The sequence below is a fragment of the Hippocampus bargibanti genome, linkage group LG12, assembly GCF_051943395.1.
Source record: "Hippocampus bargibanti isolate YZ-2025 linkage group LG12, ASM5194339v1, whole genome shotgun sequence".
NCBI classification, from domain to species: Eukaryota; Metazoa; Chordata; class Actinopteri; order Syngnathiformes; family Syngnathidae; genus Hippocampus; species Hippocampus bargibanti.
In genome coordinates, this window is record NC_142745.1 from 13,020,434 (window position 1) to 13,041,996 (window position 21,563).

A 21,563-nucleotide genomic window follows, 5' to 3' on the forward strand; every position below is an offset into this window, starting at 1 on the left:
TAGTCGTAAATTGATGTTAGCTGTGGTTTGTGCCGGAGCTCCAACTCGGTATTCTTCTGGAACATCATCACCCTTTCAATGAAAATACTAAATCATGTGGTGAATGCGCCCGATGCAGGTCGACGCCGGAATGCAGGTCTACACCGCAACTGATACGGGAAAAAGCAACAAGCTGAGACAGACTCCTAAACAGATTTCGCATAGGGCGCAAACACAGCAGAGGAGAAGTGACAGCACAGTGCAAACCAATGGAAAGAAATAGAAAGGGGGGAGAAAAGAATTCAATCTGCAGCCTCCTCCTTCAATCAGCCATTTAAGGCGAAAGAGAAGGCAGACAACTGCGATGCCTTACCTCCCTATAGGCAGGGCGACGGCGGCAGACTTCTTGATAAGCGGCGGCCGATGAAGATTAACCGCTTGCTCTGACAAAGGAGAAAAATAAAAGCACGGCGCCGCCCTCTGATTCGCTTGGCCTCCTTTGCGTCAGTGTCCTCCGCGTATGTATATTAGCATGATGAGAATGTTTAAAACGGAGGTCGCCTTGACAGAATCACAGCACTGTGCACCAAAGCAACATGACCTCGAAATCGTTTCACGTCAAAGCTTCCATTTGAGGCGAAAGACTCGTGGGTGGTTGGTATCCTTGGATGACCGAAACCCAAATGTCACAACTGCCCTCAGTGAAAAGAATTGACATTTTTGAATAAAACTAGTCTCCCAGAGAGGTTGGATGCTGGAAAAAAATGACTGTTTTTAAAATCACTTCTAAAATTCATGGAAAAGCATTAATCTGTTACAGCCTTTCCTACAAAAGACAAAAAATCTTTTAAGAATACACTATAATAGATTGACAAGCACACATTAACCCAGCGGTTGGCAACCTGTGGCCCGCGAGCCATATATGGCTCTTTTGATGATTGCGTCTGGCTCGCCGCTAAAATTAAATACATATTCTCACTTTTTTCGTTGTTCATTTTCGGTTTGGGCGGCATTTGGCGGAAAGCACATTTTTGATTGGATGATACTGACCTATGGCCGTTGATGTCAAAACAGGTAAACTCCCCCTTTTAAATAAGCCCGACGAGTAAAAAAAGGAAGAGTATCGTACACTTCAGGTTGGAATGGACGGAAGGATTAATCTTTGTGGAGAGAAAAAATTATGCAGTGATTCTAACTTGCAATGAAACAATACCATGAATGAAACAGTTGAATATCAGTGGCACTTTGACAAGCCCCATGCTAACGTTAGCATCAATATACTTCTACGAGAGAAAGCAAAAATGCATAGTACGAGATTAATGTTCATCTTTCTCTTTATGTCGGTGTAATAATCAGGATAAGAACAGATGGAATTCACTATTTTTTAAACAAGCATTAGGCTGTGCTAAACACTTCCTGTTTTATTTTGCTCTTTCAAATTGGCATCTGAAATTAAGATAGGAGAATGAGCATAACAACGAAAATATGAGAAATATGAGTTAACTGCACAAAAAAGATTGGAAAAGCGGGAAATAAATGTCATTAGAAAATCCACATATTTAATCTGCCCTTGCCTTTTTCTTAATTTTAACTCATTCACTGTCATTCACAAATTTATTCGGGAATTGAATCGCCATTCCCGAATTTGTTCAGGTTTTGGTTTTTACATTCTGGGGCGCCGATAAAGCGCTGGCCAGACCTCTGACAAAGTTTTTCCCATCCACAAGGGGGCAGCATTTCCATGAATTTTTCCATGTTAGCGCTTATTCCAGCTTTACCTGATGTTAAAGCGCTATATTAACCAATATGTGTATATTGTATTGTATTGTATTTTGGACAGCTGCCCTCATTTAAAGCTCATATCACTCCAGACCCATATCATTTAGTAATTAACTTTTTTTTCTGATGTAAGAAGAGAGTTTAAGGTTTCTTACGCTGTCTTGAATGTTTGTGTCGTCCTTAAACTCATAATTGTGGGGGTCCTGGAATTCGAGTGACAATGACATAAACCCTGGCACTGGAGTGGACACATTTTCACACGTCTGTCAGTGAATGAGTTCACAACGCTACTTTATTTTGTATTTTTTGCAGATTGTTCGTATCATCTCTGTGCGAATAAGTCGAACTTTGCATTTGAAGAAATCGTCAATAATTGAAGGTCAAATCCGACAAAGGTATTTACACGACAATCCCCATAATCCAATGTTGGATTTTATTGCGATTTTTGAAGGCATCCAATTCCACGTGCTTTTTTTCCCGATTTCCGCTGCCAAAACCAGCCCAACTGTGTTAATTGAACCATGCAATCGAAATCCATTCGGAAGGCTTTGAGTAAAAGAATCAATTGAAGTGTTGTTATTTTCCGTACTTGTTGATTTTTGACACTAAAAAAAAAAAAATCATGGAAGCTGTTTTTTTTCTTTTTCACCCGTTTTACAAGATGCTTTTTATTTCTACACCCACTGACTTGTAACCTGACTTCTATGTTCTTTCCGAGTACTATTTTGCCTTTGGCGTTCTCCATTTCAGCTTGATAATTCCATCAGGTATCCCCCCGTGAGCGGTTTTTCTTTCCGCAAAAATCAAAAACACCCCACAAGTGAGAAATGTATGTTTTATACGGCGAAGCAAGACTCAGCGCATAAAAAGGCACGAAGCATGCCATTTATATTCACGTGTCTCTTGGTGACGGGGGGGAAAATGAAAGAGTGAACCAGCTGCTACATGAAAAAGTTGCTTCCAGACAAGAGAGCATTTGTTGCGATAAAGGCTACGTTTAAGCGATGGAGTGAAACCACCCACCTGTACGTGCACACACACACTTACTGTGTGTGGTGTCACTCCAATGAATGGTTTTGCGCGAGGCGAGAATATGGCATCTGGAAAGTGACATTTGTTTATGGATGGGGAGACTGTGTAGGGAAAGGGGGGCAAAGGCTTTCAAATGGAGCTGAAAACGACGCATGCAAGCTAAAATAAATGCGCGTGTTGACGATGTGAAGAAAAGCACCCGAGGCTACGCGCTGCCACCAAGCAGATCAGGTTCTGACATTTTGACTAATGCAAAACGCCGCCAAAGGACAGTGGGTGGGATGTTGTGACCTTTATCGCCATCAAGTGATGGAATAACTTAGTAAGACACAAAGCGGTAATCCGAATATACGGCCGTCTGCCTTTTCAAAACGAGGCGCCGTGACCTGTCGCGGTGGGTGTAGCAATCTGGGATGACCTATGGCTATGTGTGATCGTGGCCTTGAGACACATGCGCAGCTGGGAAAGTGACGCCCTCGCAGGTGTCTGGTGACTTCTTCTTTCAAGGTTAAACGTGAAGCGTCATTCTCTCAAGGCAGTGAAAGATTGAGCTATACTTTAGACTAGTGGTTCTTCAAAATATTTACAGCGCCTCAAAAAAAAAATGCACCATTGTGATCAAGGTTTAAATCCGGTAGTGAGTAAGCCTAAGTGCACATGGAAAATAAAGCAAATGTTTTATTACAAAAATAAAATAATCTTTCATATTATTGTGAGTCACTGTTGCAACACATTTTGAGAATACGGATGCAAAAACGTTTTGCAGGTTGAACATAGCATTGACGTATTTATTCAAACAGGTGTGTGTGTGTGTGTGTGTGTGTGTGTGTGTGTGTATGTGCGCACAAGTTAATGGCACTGCATGTCGTAGCAGGTGGCTGCTAATGGAAGTTCGTAGATCTGAATGACAGGACCATGCAAATGGAGCAGTGGCAGGAAATTATATGATGCCATGTGCGATTTCAACATTGGACACACTATCTCATTTGATGTATTGTATGTATGCTCAATCAATGTACCCAACAACATACTTTTAATCTAAGGGAGACACATCAATCTGTCAGTCATCCTTTCTTCGACATTTCAGGCCAGCGCAGAGTCACCGTCATCGGTGGCGACAACCCGTTGGTGTTGAGAATATAATTACATCATCATATGCATACAGTATGCTTTTGGTCTGTCAGCACCACCAACGGACTGGCTTTATAAACACAGACGCTCTGATCAGGAAGGGATATAGCTGCCTCTTCCTACCCAGGAAAGTGATATATTATTGGGTTCAGGTGTCACCCCTGAAGACCTTCTACGACTCTGTGGTCGCTTCAGATTCTGTCTGGAATTGTCTGCTGGTCAGGCAGCATCGCAGCCCAGGACAGAACGAGACTGAAGTGCCTGGTCAGGAGGGCCAGTTGTGTCCTGGAGTAGATGGGCAACAAGAGGATGCTAGCTAAACTAAAACCTGTAATGGTCAGCCCCTCCAACCACCACCGGCCCACCCTGACAGCACTGGGTAGCTCTGTCTGTTATACCCATGCTGCACGAATGAGAGATAGCGCCGCTCGTTCCTACCAATTGCTGTCAGGCTTCTCAATAAACACACATGAAAACTTGGACTAGCACCATGCATACATTTTAACAGCCACCTTATGCAGATATACATATAAGCATATATGCAACTGCATCTACCTAACACCTAACGTCACAGTCACTACAGTCATTCCAACAACCACAAACCTTCGGTAGCACTTGACCAATTTAGGTTTCCGGAGTGATGTCCTGGTGACTTCTTCAATGCAGACTCCAATTTCATTGGCATAATTATGAGAGTGAGGGGTTGTCCATTTGTGCCCATCAACATCTGAGATCGGGCAAGTGTTCGAACATTTTTGGGCTGGAAATGTTCCAGCAACTTGTTACCCAGCTGTGATGATCACTTTAGTACCCATGTTGACATTTATGGCGATTAATGTCATTAAAATTACCAAAATCACAATGAACTTTTCTCATCAACCTTTAATATGCTTCACGGAAACACTGCTAATGACTTTGAAGATCGTGAAATGCTTCATTTGGGACTACGACACAACCACTGTCATTTCAATCTGCCACACCATCGCTGATACTGTCAACATTTCATTGATTATGAAAAAGCCAACTAATTTGAATGATAAAAGACATCGAAGACTGTCCTGGGTGACCTTTTCAGTTGTGCCAATAACAATACCGAGACATTTGAAAGACAAATTCCAATCAATTTTAGCATCGAAATGGACTTGGTTGATAGAGGCAAAACGAAAGGATATGTATGATTTTCTTGATGTTCTGAGCACTATGACTTGATAATTTTTGGACCACATTGAGTTATTTTGGCAATCAACATCAAAATGGAACTGTATAGTGCCACTTAGCAGTTTCTTTGACGACGATACTAGGGCAGCGTGTTCTACCGGAAACAAATTCCTTGTGTGTTCTACATACTTGGCAATAAAGATGATTCTGATTCTGATAAAGTTCAGTTACTTCTTCTATTTTTATTGAACTGGAGCTCGTCCTACTTCCCCTCCTCTGACCCGATGGGTCTGCCAAGTTGTAAATGCCTCTGCGAAGGACAGCGGAAAATTGGAAAATGACTTTGATAAAACTCACTTTTTAAATGTGTTTTTCTTAACTTTCTACTGGTGCCGCATGTCATTCCGTGCCACGGTGCGTCTCCAAGTGCACGGGTGTTAAGTCCTAACTGGCGATTGGTTTGATTAATTATTGAAGTGATCTGACCTCCACGCCATGGTGCTCAAGCTCACTCATTATGGTGGTCTTGTAATTCATTAAATTGCCCAGATGAACACGGGCCACAGCGAGGGCAGCGCGCTATTACGGATGGTCCTTGCTGCGTTTTAAGGAGCTTGCTGCTGAGGAGGTTAATCAAATTGGGGTGAAGACAATCAAATATATATATATATATCTGTGTTCACGTATGTGCCAAGGAAAATCATGAACGGTTCATCTGCATGAAGGCAGGCTGTTGCATAGCGATTAACATACCTGTACGTCATAATCATACAAATTCATTAGTCGCATGTCAAAAATGAGGAATTTATGGAACACACAATCAATACAAGACACCTCAATGACAGATGTGAAGTGAAAAATTCAAGTGAGCAACGTGGAGGATCCAGTAGTCCCAAAAGCTCATTAACAGCATGATGGAAGGAGACTCGTTTTTAGGTCCGCTGGCCAATTTCAAAGTATGTCGGCTAAATATAGGTGTTTTAAATTAGTTATTTGTACCCATTCAATTAAAAGCCGTATGGTGAGGTATCTCTGAGGAAATGTTTGCTGGGATCACGATTCTGAGCTCCGAGGACACGCTTATTGCTAGTTTGGCAACCACACAAAGTTTCAATGACATCAGTTTCTACCCACAGTTCGATATTTATCTTCCCTTTGCACAGAAGTGTAAAATGAACCACCGGAGACAGTATGTGAGGTCTGTCGTTGGCAAATTCAGCTAAATCGTTTGAACCCTATTTACCGTTATTTTCGGCAAAAATCACTTTTTTCTCTTTCTATGCCAAGGTCATGATATTTCTATGCTAATGTAATGGTACTGCTATTTATTAGCATAAATCATTTGGCAAGATGGCATCATTTGGTGCCATCTTGGAGCCAAGGACTATTGAGGTGATTTGAGGAGCTTCCTATAGACAACATGAATGACAATATGCTCTCTTTTGACAGCTGGAAATTTGCCTCTTCAGAACAGGATCTCAATGAAACGGGCACTTTCTACAGGGCTCCCGAGAATAGCAGTTGTTCACTGTAATCAATTTTTAGAGTAAACAGGGACAGATTATGGAAACCGTTCAATGCTTGTATGCAAAGGGTATACAATAGTCGTTGTTTAGCCTTCTAATGTGAAACAACCAAGTGTTGAATTGTTTGCCTGGTTCTTTAAATGTGCCTGAGAGGGAAACTCTCTGCTCTTGGGGATGATTGACATCTTGGGGATAATTGACATCTTAATCCCCATCCCAGTTTATCCGCCTCATAACTTGGGAGATCTGATGCCTACAGTAGCCACATGTGATTTGCCCTTGCACGGTGGACACTGAAACAAACAAACCACTGACGCTATGCGTCAAAATACTTCTTTTGTCTTTATAACATATTCAAGACATCTGGACACCGTTTCAATCGTAAAAATTGCATGTGTCTCCATTTTTTTTGAATAATTGAAAAGATCCATATGTTGTCACCTGTGCCAAGAGCGCCCTGTATTGAGAAAGCCACGCTCAAGAGTCAGCGTCTTAGTGAATTATTAACAGATGGAACATGATGACAGTTGACTGTGAGCGGACCATTCCTCCTCACCCTTGAAACGGCTGCGTCATCTCAGTTACCATGGTCAGGAGGAGACGCCGGCCCATGCTATCTGATTGATTAATTCTGTCAAGCACACTTTGACCGTCCCCCGGTGCGGTGTCCACACCGAGTTTTACCGCAATCTTTCACAATTACTATCGGCGTCACCATTAAGTCAAAGAGGGTCTCCGTCATCTTCTCCAAGACGAGTGGTCCCAAATAAATGAAAATCAATTACAGCGCCCGTCCCCACTTTCACTAGTAAGACCATTTTGTCCCCTGTGCTTCGTCGCAATCAGCCTTTGTTGCTTTGCGTACCTCTATTGTGGTGCACCAGCAGAATGGGTTGTAGTGGCGCCTTGCTGACTGCCCTCTGCAGGAGAGCTGTGGTCATCTGTTCGGCGCTTATAAATCAAATGTATTATTATTATTATTATTATTATTATTATTATTACTATTATTATTACTACTATTATTATTATTATTATTATTATTATTATTATTATTATTATTATTATTATTATTATAGTCTTACATTTGACTTGCTGGCGATGTTGGACACTGTGCCTTTTTCTCTGTGAAAATAACAAAGGTGATTTTATGAAGAGATGAAGTGTGGCTGTTATGCCATTACCTCACCTCAATGCACCCTGTGACATATTACAGAGTATTTTTTTGTCTGTGACATGTTTGTGTGAAAATACCCCAACAACCAAGAACTGTTTTGCCTTGTTGAACTAAACTCGTGAGTAGGATGTCAAAATAAGACAGAACTTTTGGGACTGTGGTCGGGCATTAGGTTGTTGTGACAAGAACTACGCACTGACCCCAAGGCATCACTTTATGTGGAAAATAACAAGTAAATAATCATTAAATAAATTTCCATAGTGTCCAATCACATTGCTTTGGTACTACAAAGCATTTCTGCGTGCATTCAATGATATGCTGTAATGCATTCTGAAGCACTCCGTTAATTGCCTTGTTTCTTCTACATTTAGACACGGTGACAGTCTCCACTCCTGGAAACTTCACATTTTTCTTCTGTGATCCATGATGTAAATTATGAGGACAAGTTGTAAGTGCCCGCTGTTGGGTTGTGACTCTCGCATGACACCAAAGAAACCACTGGACTGCCATTCTGCACTGGGAGACGTAAACCGTATGGGAATCAGGCATTGAAATTCATCGCGAGTCCATCAGGACACACTCCTTCTCCAAACACGGATTCTGTGTACTGATATAGTACTGGTTTGGTTTCCCAGGAATGCTTCCATCAACCAGTGCTAACAAGACCTCAATAACTGCAGATTCACACTCTTTTTAGTCTGTTTTGATGCCGGCAGTCACCAACGAAAACTCTTTAAATGTCCTCGAGGAAAATATACGGAGCACCAAGACCTCACCTGCATTGTGTGACCTGCCAGCGTCGAGTGCCGGCCTCGTATTCATCACGCAATGAGCAAACCGCAGGCAGCCATCCTTCAGCTTCAGAGAGCTATTTGGATAATATTGAAATGTGTGTAATTGGATTAGGGCAACCTTATTGCTCCCTCTTTATTCCACCAGGCTCCTCTGTGAAATCTCAAGTGAAGAGATTTGACAACGGCAGTTTTTTTTTCTTTGCAGAAGCCGACGGGAGCATTACAACTCTCAAGTATGTTTCCTCAGAGCGGAAAAATCCCAGCAGAGGCCCCCTGACTGACAACTTCAATTCATTATGGGCTGTGAGTGACACCGGACGAGATGCGGCGGCATCTGTTTTTGGGCGACCCGGTTGAACTCGGGGCCTGTTCTCATGCGAAGTATTACAGTAAGTGGTGAGCCCCTCGTTCCTATACACTCCCCCCGGATCAGTCACGTGGCATCATGTGCAAACATGACAGGCTACCCGGGCAGCCTTCTCTGGCTTAAAAGAGCTGTCAGAGAAATACTCTTGTCTCATTCTCAGGTGGGAGCCTTTTGCTCTGATCTCACACAAGCAGTGCACAAACACAAGCAAAACTGCACCGATACCCTCTGCTGACACTTTGTAGTATTCACACGGCGCTGTGATGTTCAAATTGATACAATCGGGTTCAAGCCTTTCCGGGCTCAAGACTGAGGGCAATGATTTAATTGTACAAAATTATTCATGGATCAATTTTCTGAAGCGTTGTAGCTTGTTCAGGTTATGGATGAGCTGAAGACTATCCATACATCAATCAATTTTCCAATCCGTGTTATCCTCACATGGGACACAGGGAGATGAAGATTATCCCATATGATTTCAATTGAAACAAGTGAGGCACACCTTGGACTGGGTGTGCATCATTCATTGGGCTCCTATAGAAAATAAACTTGACATAACACCTGAACAAATGCTTAGGGTTGGGTTTAGGGTTAGGGGCTTAGGGAGTTAGGGGGTTAGGGTTAGGAAGTTAGGGTTAGGGGGTTAGGGTTAAGGGGTTGAGGTTAGGGGGTTAGGGTTTTGGGGTTAGGATTTGGAGTTAGGGTTAGGGGTTATTGGGTTATGAGGTTCGGGTTTAGGGCCTTCCCCGCAGGCGCAGAAACATAAAAGGTTTCCTTTTTTCTTGAGGTTTTTACGAGCCCTCCTAGAGGATTTAGATGAGCGGATTCCATTTCTATTTGTCAACTTTTTGATACTTATACGAGATTCAATAATTCATAGATCCTTGAGTTATTTTCCTAACTCACCCACTGGGGAGCTTTGGATTTTGACCAAGTTGGTCTTATTTGTTTGACCAATCAAATTGGGTTGAAGATTGGAGTTTGGTGGAAATGTATGTATGTAGTCGTAACTACCCAAATGTCAAAATTAAGTACGTGAACTTCATATTTTACATTTATACTCTATAAAACCATTCCCACCCAATTTTTCTTTGCCTCCGTTAGCATTTTGCAATCTCTTTTCCCGTCCGCGTAGCTTTTTTACCCCAAACTTTTTACCGCTTCATTTTTGCCTCCGCACCCTCCTTTACCTTCCCTTACCTGCTCATTTTTAAATCTATGAATTTCTGAACATCATTTCTTGATTCTTCCACGCCGCGGGGAGACATTCTCATTCCACACTGCCCATTTTTTTTCTTACTTTACCACTCGTCACCTCATTTCCTCCCTCTCTCCATCCTCGGTGAGTCTGGCGGACATGTTGGAGTTGGTGGGGAAGTGATGGGTTTTGTTGTGGTATGATGTGTGTGTGTGTGTGTGTGTGTGTGTGTGTGTGTGTGTGTGTGTGTGTGTGTGTGTGTGTGTGTGTGTGTGTGTGTGTGTGCGTGTGCGTGTGTGCGCGCGTGTCAGGTGAGGAAAAGTGCCAAAACCAATGTCATTCCAAATCCAATCATGGCCATTGGAGATGTGCCGCGACGCCTTGTTCCCTTTAAAAATTCCAACTGTGGAATTAATCACGCCCCTGAGAGACTTCTGCGCCTCTGGATGAATGTGCTTCATCCCCCAAACACCACATGCTTTTGGAAGATACACCCTTCATCCTTTTTTTTGAAGACCAGACTAAAAAATGTCTCTCAAAACTCTCAAGTGACCGAATCAGAGTCTAAATGAAAAGTTGGAAAAAAGTACTCTTTCGCTAATACCCCGGCTACGTTTGCTGATTGGCAGATGTTGGGAAGTTCTTGTGTCAGTTTATAGTTCAGAATATGTTGGAAAAAAAACACCTCAATTCGAAACTGAAATCAACATGACGTCAAACAATATTTAGTGTGCTACCTCAACATGGGTTTCAATGAGTGTAGACAATCCTACTGGACCCGCCTCACCATGCCCATCACCTTTTCCAGCTACTTCCCTCAGGCAGGCGCTACTGATCCATGCGCACTAAATCCAGCAGACACTTAATCAGCTTCTTTCGTCGCCATTAACTCTCTAAACAGTAACCCAAATATATCTGGAGAACGACATTTTGCCATTTTTTTAATGATGATACTAGTGAAGCGTGTGCATTCTACATATTTGGCAATAAAGATGATTCTGATTCATTTATTTGATTACACTTTTTAAAATATATTATATATTGTCTGTGAAATGATTTCATTGAATGGTGCATTTTGAATGAAAAAAAGAAAATATGTTGCAATGTTATGAGAATGACGTTACATATTTCTTAAGACATTAAAAAATACAGTAAACAATAAAGCTTAGATTTGTTTCAAAATTAAAGCTGTAATATTTGTCGACAAAAGGAAAACATTTTCAAGATTCCAGTCATCATTTTTCAAAAGGAGCAGAATGTCATGTGAGAGAAGTGGTCTGCACCCTTGACTAGTTTCCAGTTTTTTATGCCATTTCTCATTTGGGTTGCAAATGAACTGAGGTGAATTTTGGCAAGAGAAATGCCAATCACCAATCAATCAGAGACAGTAGACACACACACATACAAACACTCATCCACATGTTTACCTATTTTCTGACTAATGAAATAACCAATGACCAAAGCGTTGATGAAATTACCATCACAGATGTGTTGCGAGCGATTTTAATGCCTTTGCGTTTACATTTTTGCATGTATTCCAAAGTGTTTCAAGCATTTAGTCGCTTACCTCCAGGGCTTTCCTCTTACTGTTTAGCAACCTAGCGATGTCCCGTGCCACTCTCTCCACGAGGTCTTTTGGGTTGTTCCTCTTGATTTCAAACTGGCTCTTCTTCTCGTTATAAATCTATACAAACACAAAAGGGGAGAAGCACAACTCAGACGACACAGTGCACCTTGGTTTGTTTTAAGGGCATAAATAATTTAATCGCGAGGGAGCAGTGTGCTTGCTGTGGAGTGAGTACACACGATGGTAAACATGATCAGCTGAGCAGGCAAGCAGTCTGCTATCGCTCCCATAAGCAAACACAGAATGACATTCTTAATGGCACAACACTTCGCAGGGCCAGCTGCGGGATGAAACAAATTAAATAAACATGAACTTGTTTATCTTGCTCACTGTCCAAAATCGTGTGATGGTGACTGGACAACTATCGGTGACCACCCCCTCTCCCCTTTTTTGTGAGGATAAGGTTAAGCTATGAAAATCCACAAGACAGAAAGTCGGTCTTCAAATCAGCACGAATCAGATGATTATTGACATTTTTTTCTGATTATTTTCTTAGTGCATTGAACACATTAGCACAATGGAAGATAGTCATTTACATTCATTTTATACCTATACATTTCTGTACTCTAACGAGTACCAGTCAAGAGGCGAGCAGCAGTATTCTGGACCAGCTGGAGACGCTTCATGGAGGATTGGTTGCAGGACCATGTTTATCCGATTAATGATGTGCACAAAGTTGGGGCATTATTATCTACTGTTTATATTTGATTTAATTGAGTGTACGGGTCACTATCTGTATTATTTCCCAAATGTCCCCATTGTGGGACGAATAAAGGTTTTCTGATTCTGATTCTATTGATAGTAGGGTAATCAAGAGTCATTTAAAGGACAACCGACATAACTTTTTTGTTTCCTAACTGACATCAGAAAAACGTTGTATAGCATCTAAAATACCCAAAACACGCAGGCTGATATTTTTAGTCAAATGCAAAACACCAATAAAAATGAGTTAAAGTGTCCCAAAACTACTTCAAAATGACCTCGGGATAGCGAGTTTCAGAAGGTCCCGCCCCCTTGTTCGTGACGTCACGCTAAGACGTATTGCCTTGCTCGAGAATCAAAACGACGGCTTCATTCGGAGAATATGCTTTCTTATTACGCATCCAGTTATGAATATGATTCAAATAATTCTGAAGAGGAAAGTATAAATGTTTGCAATCGATTAAAGGTCTTCCGGGTCATTTTGAGGGATCAAGACTGATGTGTAGCGTCACAGAAAATGCAGAAGATGTCGTCAGAGCTCAGTTGGAAATTGATTGATTTTTCAGCTTGGAATTTTTGTCTGCGAATATCAAATAGTTGTCTCGGTGTAACATACAATGATTCACCATTGTGTTATTTATGTGTTTTCCTTCTAATTTCGCCATCAACACGGATCAACACGAAGTTTTCAGACCAAACAAAGTACCGCAAACTGCATTGAGGTGATGCAAGGTACGTATGTCCTTTCTCGGTCAGGGGCGTTCCTTCAGTGACGTGACGTGAGGACTCGTCACCAACTCAAAAACAAGACTTCCCGAATAATCAGCGCGAGTCTTAAAACGTAAAATATAGCTATATGCGGTGGAATCTTTGTAAACTACGCTCAGTAGAAGTCATTTGAAGCGATTTTGGAAATTATGGACACAACTTGTCCGGAGACGTCGGTTGTCCTTTAAGCAGCACTGTATGAACACTACTGTCTAGTTCTTGGTAGCCACTGTCTGACATGTGCATTTAAAGTGTTATAGAAAAAATAGCCTTTGCGTGAACCATATATAATTCATATTGTAATGAAAGTTGACTTTATATAGGGCTACTCTATTTATAAACCATGAGCATAGCTTTGTTTGTAATATTATTAATTTATTGGCTATGTTCAGGCATTCGACTGTGTATTTCTAATCTTGGGTATTATCTTATTTCGGGATTGGGAATTGCATCGCTGGGGGTGTACCATGTTCAAGGTTTAAATAATTATATCAAAGGTGTGGATCACACAAACATAGACATGGATGAAATTATCGGACGAAAATGATCTATGAACAAACACAATAGAGAGTTGGAACGGTTGATAAATAGAGAGCTGCACCTTCTGGCTGAGCTCAACCACCGGTGTGAACCCCAATATACCTTACAGGCAGTGAGTCAGGGGGCAGAGTCTGCCCAAAACTGCTCTATGCCTCTCACCATCGAGAAACTCCAGAGTGGAAGAGTCCAACCTCTTTCAAAAGAGCTAGTACCAGAGACCAGGCTGTGTGTAGACCAGTGATTCTGAAACTGGGTTCGATCGAACCCTAGGGGTTCGGTGAGTCGGTCTGAGGGGTTCGGTGGATCCTCCGCCGCAGAGGTCCACCCCTCAGTCTAGTCTGCAGTGAGTGGGCACAGTCATTGAAAGAAGGGTTTGGTGAATGAGCATAGTGAAATTGGTGGGGCTCAGTGCCTTCAAATAGATTATGAACCAGTGGTGTAGACGCAAGTCCGACTATATCCAGTCAGAACTTCTCATTGAGAGGGATGATGTTCCACATTCTAGAGCTTGCATCTGTCGCTGAGGATTGGCCCGTCTCAGTCCCCACCTATGACTATTGCCCAGGTCACATTGCACTCATTCTTGTGTTGACTATTAAAAATTGTAAAGCAATTCATTTGTGTATGGATTTAAAACGTATATAAACGTTAATCAGTCATGCAGTTGGCTTGAGGCAATGAAGCCTGGGCAGCATTCAGTGCCGGCCTGTCCTTCTCTGAGGGAAAGATGAGAGGCGGCTCGGCAGACTGCCGCTGACGGCCAGTCAAACCTTCTGCTGCTGACATGTCCTACAGTATATGACACCGGCGACTGCCAATTACCACCAATATGTCTTTGTTGGCACCGAGGACGCGAGGAAATGAAACTCGCACATTGACACACTGGGGTACAGCTTGCGCGCATCACACACATTCTGTCATGCTCGTCACTCAGCCATGATGACAGGTTCCAGTATGCCAACAACTTCAAGAGTGGCACTGTAAACACACAGATGGGAAGACAGAGATAAATAAATAAATAAATTGTATTCCGATTTTTGCCCGACTGATTCGTCTTCACTCCACCCTTTTTTGGGCATATTTTTGTCACATTGCCATAGTGAACGCTTCAAATACTGTCAGTTGAACTGTTGAGAAAGTTACCGTGTGCCTATACAGTCGTGCAGGGTATCTCATCCTAGATCAGCTGTGATAAGCTCCAACTCTGGCCGGCAGCTAAAGTGCTTTAAAAAAACAACAACAACAACAACAAAAAAAACGTACCGACAGTAACTGAAATAATGAGTGAGATTATAGTCAGGGCTAATTATTATTACATTGCAACACACGCACATTGTCCTCTGCCGCCTTGAGTTAGCTCCATATGCTAGTTGCATTCCTTGTAGAATTAAGCCTCCCTGACAGCTTGTGTAGATGTTTTACCTCCACTGACACTCATCATCAATCTATATTCCTCCCTCTGCTGTCTCATTAAGGCATACAACCCATCCCCAAAACATGACATCAACCCTAGCCATCACTGTCTCTGCTCCCCATGCTAAATTTGTCTCGCCTACTTCAGATATCGGCTTTTATTCAACTGCATGAAGCTTCTGTTGTGTTGTGTCTCATCAAGCTTCCCGAGGATGGGCTGCTGCCATTCTCGGGGGCCGAAGAAGCCCGGTTCGCTCAGCCGAACCTATGAGTATTCTTTAATGATGTCGTATCCGTATGTGTCACGCATCCGGATGCAAGCCTATTGTGGCTGACTTCACGACGAGATAAGCAGTCCTCCCCCCATGACATGGCAGGACAAACGCATCAACAGTAACGGCTTTACCAAGACTAGAACTTTACAATTACCAGCTTTCCTGTTACCACATTCAAATCTCAACTGGGGTATTCCATGTGACAAAAAGATGGCCCTGAATGGTTCCTTGTCTATAACTGTACAAGCCAACAACTAGCCACACTTAAATTCACACTTCTGGTCAATGTTGAGCATTTAATTAAAAGAGGAACTGAGTCAGAGTGTTACGGCAATAACATAAAAAGGTGATAGTGGTCTCTCCACCACCCTCAGACTAACTAGACTAGGTTACACTTACGTCATGTGCCAACAGCCACCTGGTTTTCTAACCAATCCAGGCGAGCAAACAAACAAATATAGATGTTTAGGGGAAAATCAAGACACCAATCAACCAGTTAACAATCCCGGACGAGCCCCCAAATTATGTTACGGCATGACAAAGGTAATAACATAAAAAGGAGACCAGGCACAGGTTGGATCTAAAAAGAATGTATTCATTGAAGGTAGTCAATACAAATAATCACAGGGCAACAGGTCTGGTCTTGGCAGGTAGATGAGAGAGAGTCTGTAACAGCCGCTTATGGACCTAGGAGTGTCTCATCTGCAATTAGCATGATTCATGCGGCCCTCAAAGAGGTGGCGGGGACAACAGGAAAAAAGTAACTACCCTCACTCTACATCACTGCCCGCTAGAGGAGGGCATACAACTAAAATATGGAGTGATTCTCAGCAGGTTGAGGATCCTAAAAAGTCAAAAACTGTAATTCCTTGGGAAAAAAATGACAAAAGATTTCAAGGACCCAGGCAGGTGCTTGGGTTTTAAAAAAGGCACACACACGATACGTAAATAAAGAAGAACAAGAAGAAAAAAGCCATTGTATTATGGACCCATGAGGAAACACGGGGTATTATCTGCAAGCTAGCCGCTTCCAGGCCAGACGTCACAGGAAACAAAGACTGGCCATCATGTTTACATACACCCCATTTGGACAGTTTGAGATAAGAAGAGGGTGACATTGAACGGTGGAAGGGGTTGGTGACATTATCAGAGGGGATTGTCAACCGGTGATCCAAACAGGTGGAAACAAAGACACACACGGACTGGCGCTCAAATGGTAAAACCCCAAAAAGCCAATAAACCTGACCTAATCTTGGTGACATACAAGTGTGTTCAATTGCCAGGATCCTGAGTAATTATGGAAAAATGGAAGGCTTTAGGTTTTTGAGCAACACGTGGATCTGCGGCTCTCAATTCACCTCTTGTATCCCCATCCCAGACATTACTATCACTGTATAGGTGGAATTCTGTCTTGGCTTAATAGAACAGGTCTTTCTTCTATTTCAGTTTACAGTACAGACAGCGATAGACTAAAAGCGGTTTAAAATAATCCACCCAACTGATTTTCCCCAAAACCTGGATTTTCAGTAGGTGACAGTACTGTATGTGAAGAAACATTTTCAGGGAAAGTGGTCATTATCGTGGACAGTTTGTTATCAAGATCATGTTATCATCATTGGGGCATGAAAGGATTACTTGTAATGCAAGCAAGAAAGATTAGATTGGCTTTATGAGTCTGACAATGGATACATTTACATTTCACAGCAGCAAAGTGATGAAAGGAAGAGGGTAGGAAAGGAAGTAGAAAAACAAAATACAGGAACTGCTGTCAAGGAAGCCACTGTTGTGGTGCCATCTTGAAGTCAAAAGACCCAAAAAAAGACTAAATAACAAATGTGTTAATAAATAAGCAAATAAAACAAATGGCTATGTCCACGGCAGTGATTTAACAGCACCTTGTGGGCCCATCAGACAACGATTCATAGCATCAATGACTTGCAGCAGGAGAGGAAATATGGGCTAACCTCCTCCCGTCCTCCTTTCCTCCCTTCCATCCTCCGTCATGGTATTTGTCTTTTCGACAGAGATAAAGTGCAGGCTTTTTATTAACTTGCTGAAGGTAGAGAATTGCTTTTTTTTCCCCCGTCTGCGAGGATTTCTCACAATACAACGGCAAAAAGAATAACCCTGCCCTATAATTCTTCTCGTCACCATTTTCTCTGACTTCTAGTTCTTCCCGCGGAGGAATATTAAATACATCCCCATCCTTTCCTGCCTTCCAATTGTACTCCGTCAAAGTAGCAACATTAAAAGGTAAAGAAAAAGGATACATCATGTGCTGCGCCGGAAATTGTACGCAAGGATTTCACACTTCCACACACTAAAGAACTTCAAACGTGCGAAACGGCACACATTATATTTTGCTATATGCGTGACACTGTGTTTGCACATCTGTGTATGTGCTTGTATCCGTTTGAGTGGGCTTTGTGGAAGTCCTCCTGCTGTGGAGACAGAGCCTCGAGGGGATTGTCTGGATTTAGCGTCTCCTCCTCTCCTAATTGCACACAACTTCCTTGCCTCTGATGGAGCCTGGCAGGCTGACACCTGTCCATCAGTCGAACTTGCCGTGTCGCAATCCTCATCTGTGTTCATTTACAATTAACAATTCACCCGCAGAAAAGAAGCCCGTACAGCGAAAGGACCAAGCCTTTATGATAATTGTGAAAATATGCATGGATCTTTTTTTTCTTGTATACTGTCCGCATACGAGGGTTGGTTTTTCTGGTCACTCCACTTTTCTCCCATATTTCACAAAAATGCATGTGATGGAACACTCAACTGATGTGTGAGCGTAAGCGCAAATGTATGTTTGTGTCTGTCAGGGGTGTCAAAGTCATTTTTTTGCCGCGGGCCACATTGTAGTTATGGTTTCCTCCTAATTGTTATATATTTGGGGAAGCCATTAGAATGTTTAATCCCCTCCACATATTATATATCGAGCACACACCAAATTAATGAATAATCAGAATCACAAAATTTAATGAATGCACTAGTTTTCAAAAAAAAAATAATTAAGTCAAGTATTATGACTGTTATTGTGGTTTACATCCATAAATATGAAATTTTGGTGAGGATTTTCGCAAGCATCATGGAATTTCACAAGTTTGATTTGCTTTCGTGGGCCGAAAGAAATGATGTGTACGGGCCGGATTTGGCCCCCGGGCCTTGACTCTGACACCTGTGGTCGACGTGTTCCCTGTGATTAGCTGAGAGGCACTTTAGGGCGGATGGATGGATTGTTTCGAACACTTCCAACCATGGATGAAATAATTGTTACCAGGAGTCCTAGTTTGAAACCAAAAACAGATCACTTCCATCTCATTTTAAAATCTCCATTGTTATAATCGGCGCCCGGTACAGGGCGTACTATTCTTTCACAAAAAGTCAGCTGGGATAAGAACCAGGTCACCCACAAACGGAATGAGGACAAGCATTGAGAAAATGGATGGACGCATTCCGCAAGCTAACATGACATTAACTCATTCACAAATGTATTCGGGAATTGAAAATATGACGTACAATGCCATTCCGGAATTTGTTCTGGTTTAGTTTTTTCTTGTTTGGGTGCTAATAAAGTGCTGGCCAATGTTTTTCCCCTTCCACAAGGGTGCAGCATTTTCTTTTTTTCCATGTTAGCGCTTTGTTTCAGCTTCAGCTGTTGTTCAAGCGCATATACCCGCACAAAAAAATTACGTGACTGTAAAATGTCCTTGAGAGTTTTGAAAGGCGCTTATGAATGAAATGTATTATTATTATATCATTATTATTATACAAACCAATATGTATGTATTGCATTGTATTTTGGACAGCCGCCCTCATTTCAAGCTCATATAACTCCAGACCCATACCATTTAGGAATTAACTATTCTTTTTCCGATGAAAGAAGAGAGTTTCAGGTTTCTTACGCTGGTGTGAATGTATATGTAGTCTTAAAACTCAGTATTCTGTGCGTCCTGGAATTGGAGTGGCAATGACAAAAACCCTGGCAGTGCAGTGGACACATGTTTGCACGTCTGGCAGTGAATGATTTAAGAAACTATCGTTAAAGACATTCGGGTCATTAAAAAAAATGTGTTGTTGGTCATCTTCAATACAAAGTGAGTCTAAAATGATGCATTTTGAAGGACAGTAACGCTCAAGCGTGATTTAATTGCTTCTTTTGGCAACATCCTTTCAATATGCGGGTGACCTCTTCAAATGTAGTGGTGTTCAAAGTCAAAATCACCATAAAGTGGAGATACGGGACTTTCATCTGACGGCGATGATTCATATATTTTTCGAGATATCTGTCTGGAGAGTCTGTATCGCACCTGCATGACTGTCACTCTGGCAGCCATTTTGTCTAGGGCCCTCTTATCTCAGGCTCACCGCGGGCAAAATAGAGCAAAGTGGCAAGGAATCTACAGGCAATTTAGAGGTGTAGGCTGTTACATTTCAAAGCTGTCAAATTTATAGTTTTGTGTCTCACGGGTGGACTTAGACTTCAGACTCTGTTGACTCTCCTCGGACATGACAAATCCTGACCCTGTCTGTTTTTGTTTCTCCTTATGCTTGCTAAGCCTCATCGAGAGCATCTCAATCTTCAGTCATTACACTAATTACAGAGAAATAGCCCTCAAAGGCAAAAAGACACTATGAACCAATTTACTCGACATCACACGATAATCTCACTAGCCCTCAGTTTGACGATCATCAAACCTAGTCCTAGATTTGTCTTTTTCTTGGTCTGTTGGTCTTGCTCCTTCAAAAGACTTTGGTATCAGAGATGACAGTGCAAAATGTACCTCATGAGAGCTCAGGCTAGTAATCATTGAAGGGATGCAGAGATTGTCATTTTTTTGCCATACCGATTCAAAAAGTGCTCTCTACGAAAGAAGTAGCAAAGGGATAACTACATTCTTTTGCTTTTCTTTTGGCTTGTTTGTCAAACTGTCTTCAAGACGATTTCTGTCATTTTGGATGACGTCATAGACAAACATGCCATTCATCTACTGTCAAAGGATTCGTTTTGTGTGACTGTGTGTTTATTTTCCCGTTCAAGTCGCTTTACAAAGTACGCTAAGTGTTGCCAATTTATATTCAGATAATATTCCGATTAATCACCCAACAATTGGTACACAGTTTCTGATTACAAAAGCAGAAATTGAATAACTCTTGGGACTGTTTTGACGCAACCCAACCGATGGCTCCATAGATTTTGCCAATGAAAAAAGACCTTAGTGCTGGAGGGGATGTAGTGTGGAACGACACAAAAATGGAGGATTGACGGAAAATAAAAGACCTCTAAGTAGACAATAGACACGACGATAAAAATGTGTGTGCAAATAGAGCATTTAAGTCCAACCGGAATTGATGTTGCTATGAAGTGTCAAGAATTCCTCCCCGAGGGAGGAAATATATATACACACAAATGGACAGGCAGTTATTTTCAGATTTATGCAACGAGCAATCCCCAAACAAAGACATTGTGTTTTGCCTTACAGCACGGTGATAACTCACTATCACGAAGAGAGGAAAAAGTTCTATTTTTTTTTATTCTCACACCAAAATACAAGCTTATGAGGTCATATTCAACATCAAGTTTGAGTGCGAAGAAATACAATTCTCCAAATACAAGGATACCTCTGATTACAAACGCTTTAGCTCACAAACCTTTCGCTTTATGAACATCAAATTCGTATGCCAATGTAATCTTGGCATCTGAACTAGTTTTACCAAACCACACAGCGCCACGGTGGCTGGTGGATTAGTTTTCCTCACCCCCTTTGAGCGCAGACGTGGCTTGTTATCGAGTGGAGTAGTTTTGCTATTATGGGACCAAAAAAGACCCCACCCTAGGCTAGTGTTAAGCCAAAGAGGAAACAAAAGAAAATTACGGTTGAGCAGAAGAAGGAGATCATTGAAGAACATGAACAAGGTGCGCATTTGTGTGACTTAGCATCCCAGTACGTTAAGTGTGGCTAAGGGTGTTTGTGTCTTGTCTGAGCAACGGTCTCAGGCAAGAGAAGAGGTTGAAAAACTTCTGTGGATTTGGATAAACAAAAAGCAGCTAGCATGGGACAGTGTGACTCGGTATTATCACCGAGAAAGCACAGCAACT

General features: G+C 41.9%; 1 protein-coding gene across 2 annotated transcripts in view; it reads right to left on the reverse strand.

The window, feature by feature from the left end:
• cacna2d2a (calcium voltage-gated channel auxiliary subunit alpha2delta 2a) overlaps positions 1-21,563 on the reverse strand; it is a 168,277-nt gene that overhangs the window by 113,630 nt on the left and 33,084 nt on the right. For both annotated transcript variants that reach the window (XM_089009935.1, XM_089009936.1), the window contains exon 3: positions 11,706-11,822. In XM_089009935.1, coding sequence (XP_088866061.1) covers positions 11,706-11,822 — 117 coding nt within the window. The remainder of the gene's footprint in view (positions 1-11,705; positions 11,823-21,563) is intronic.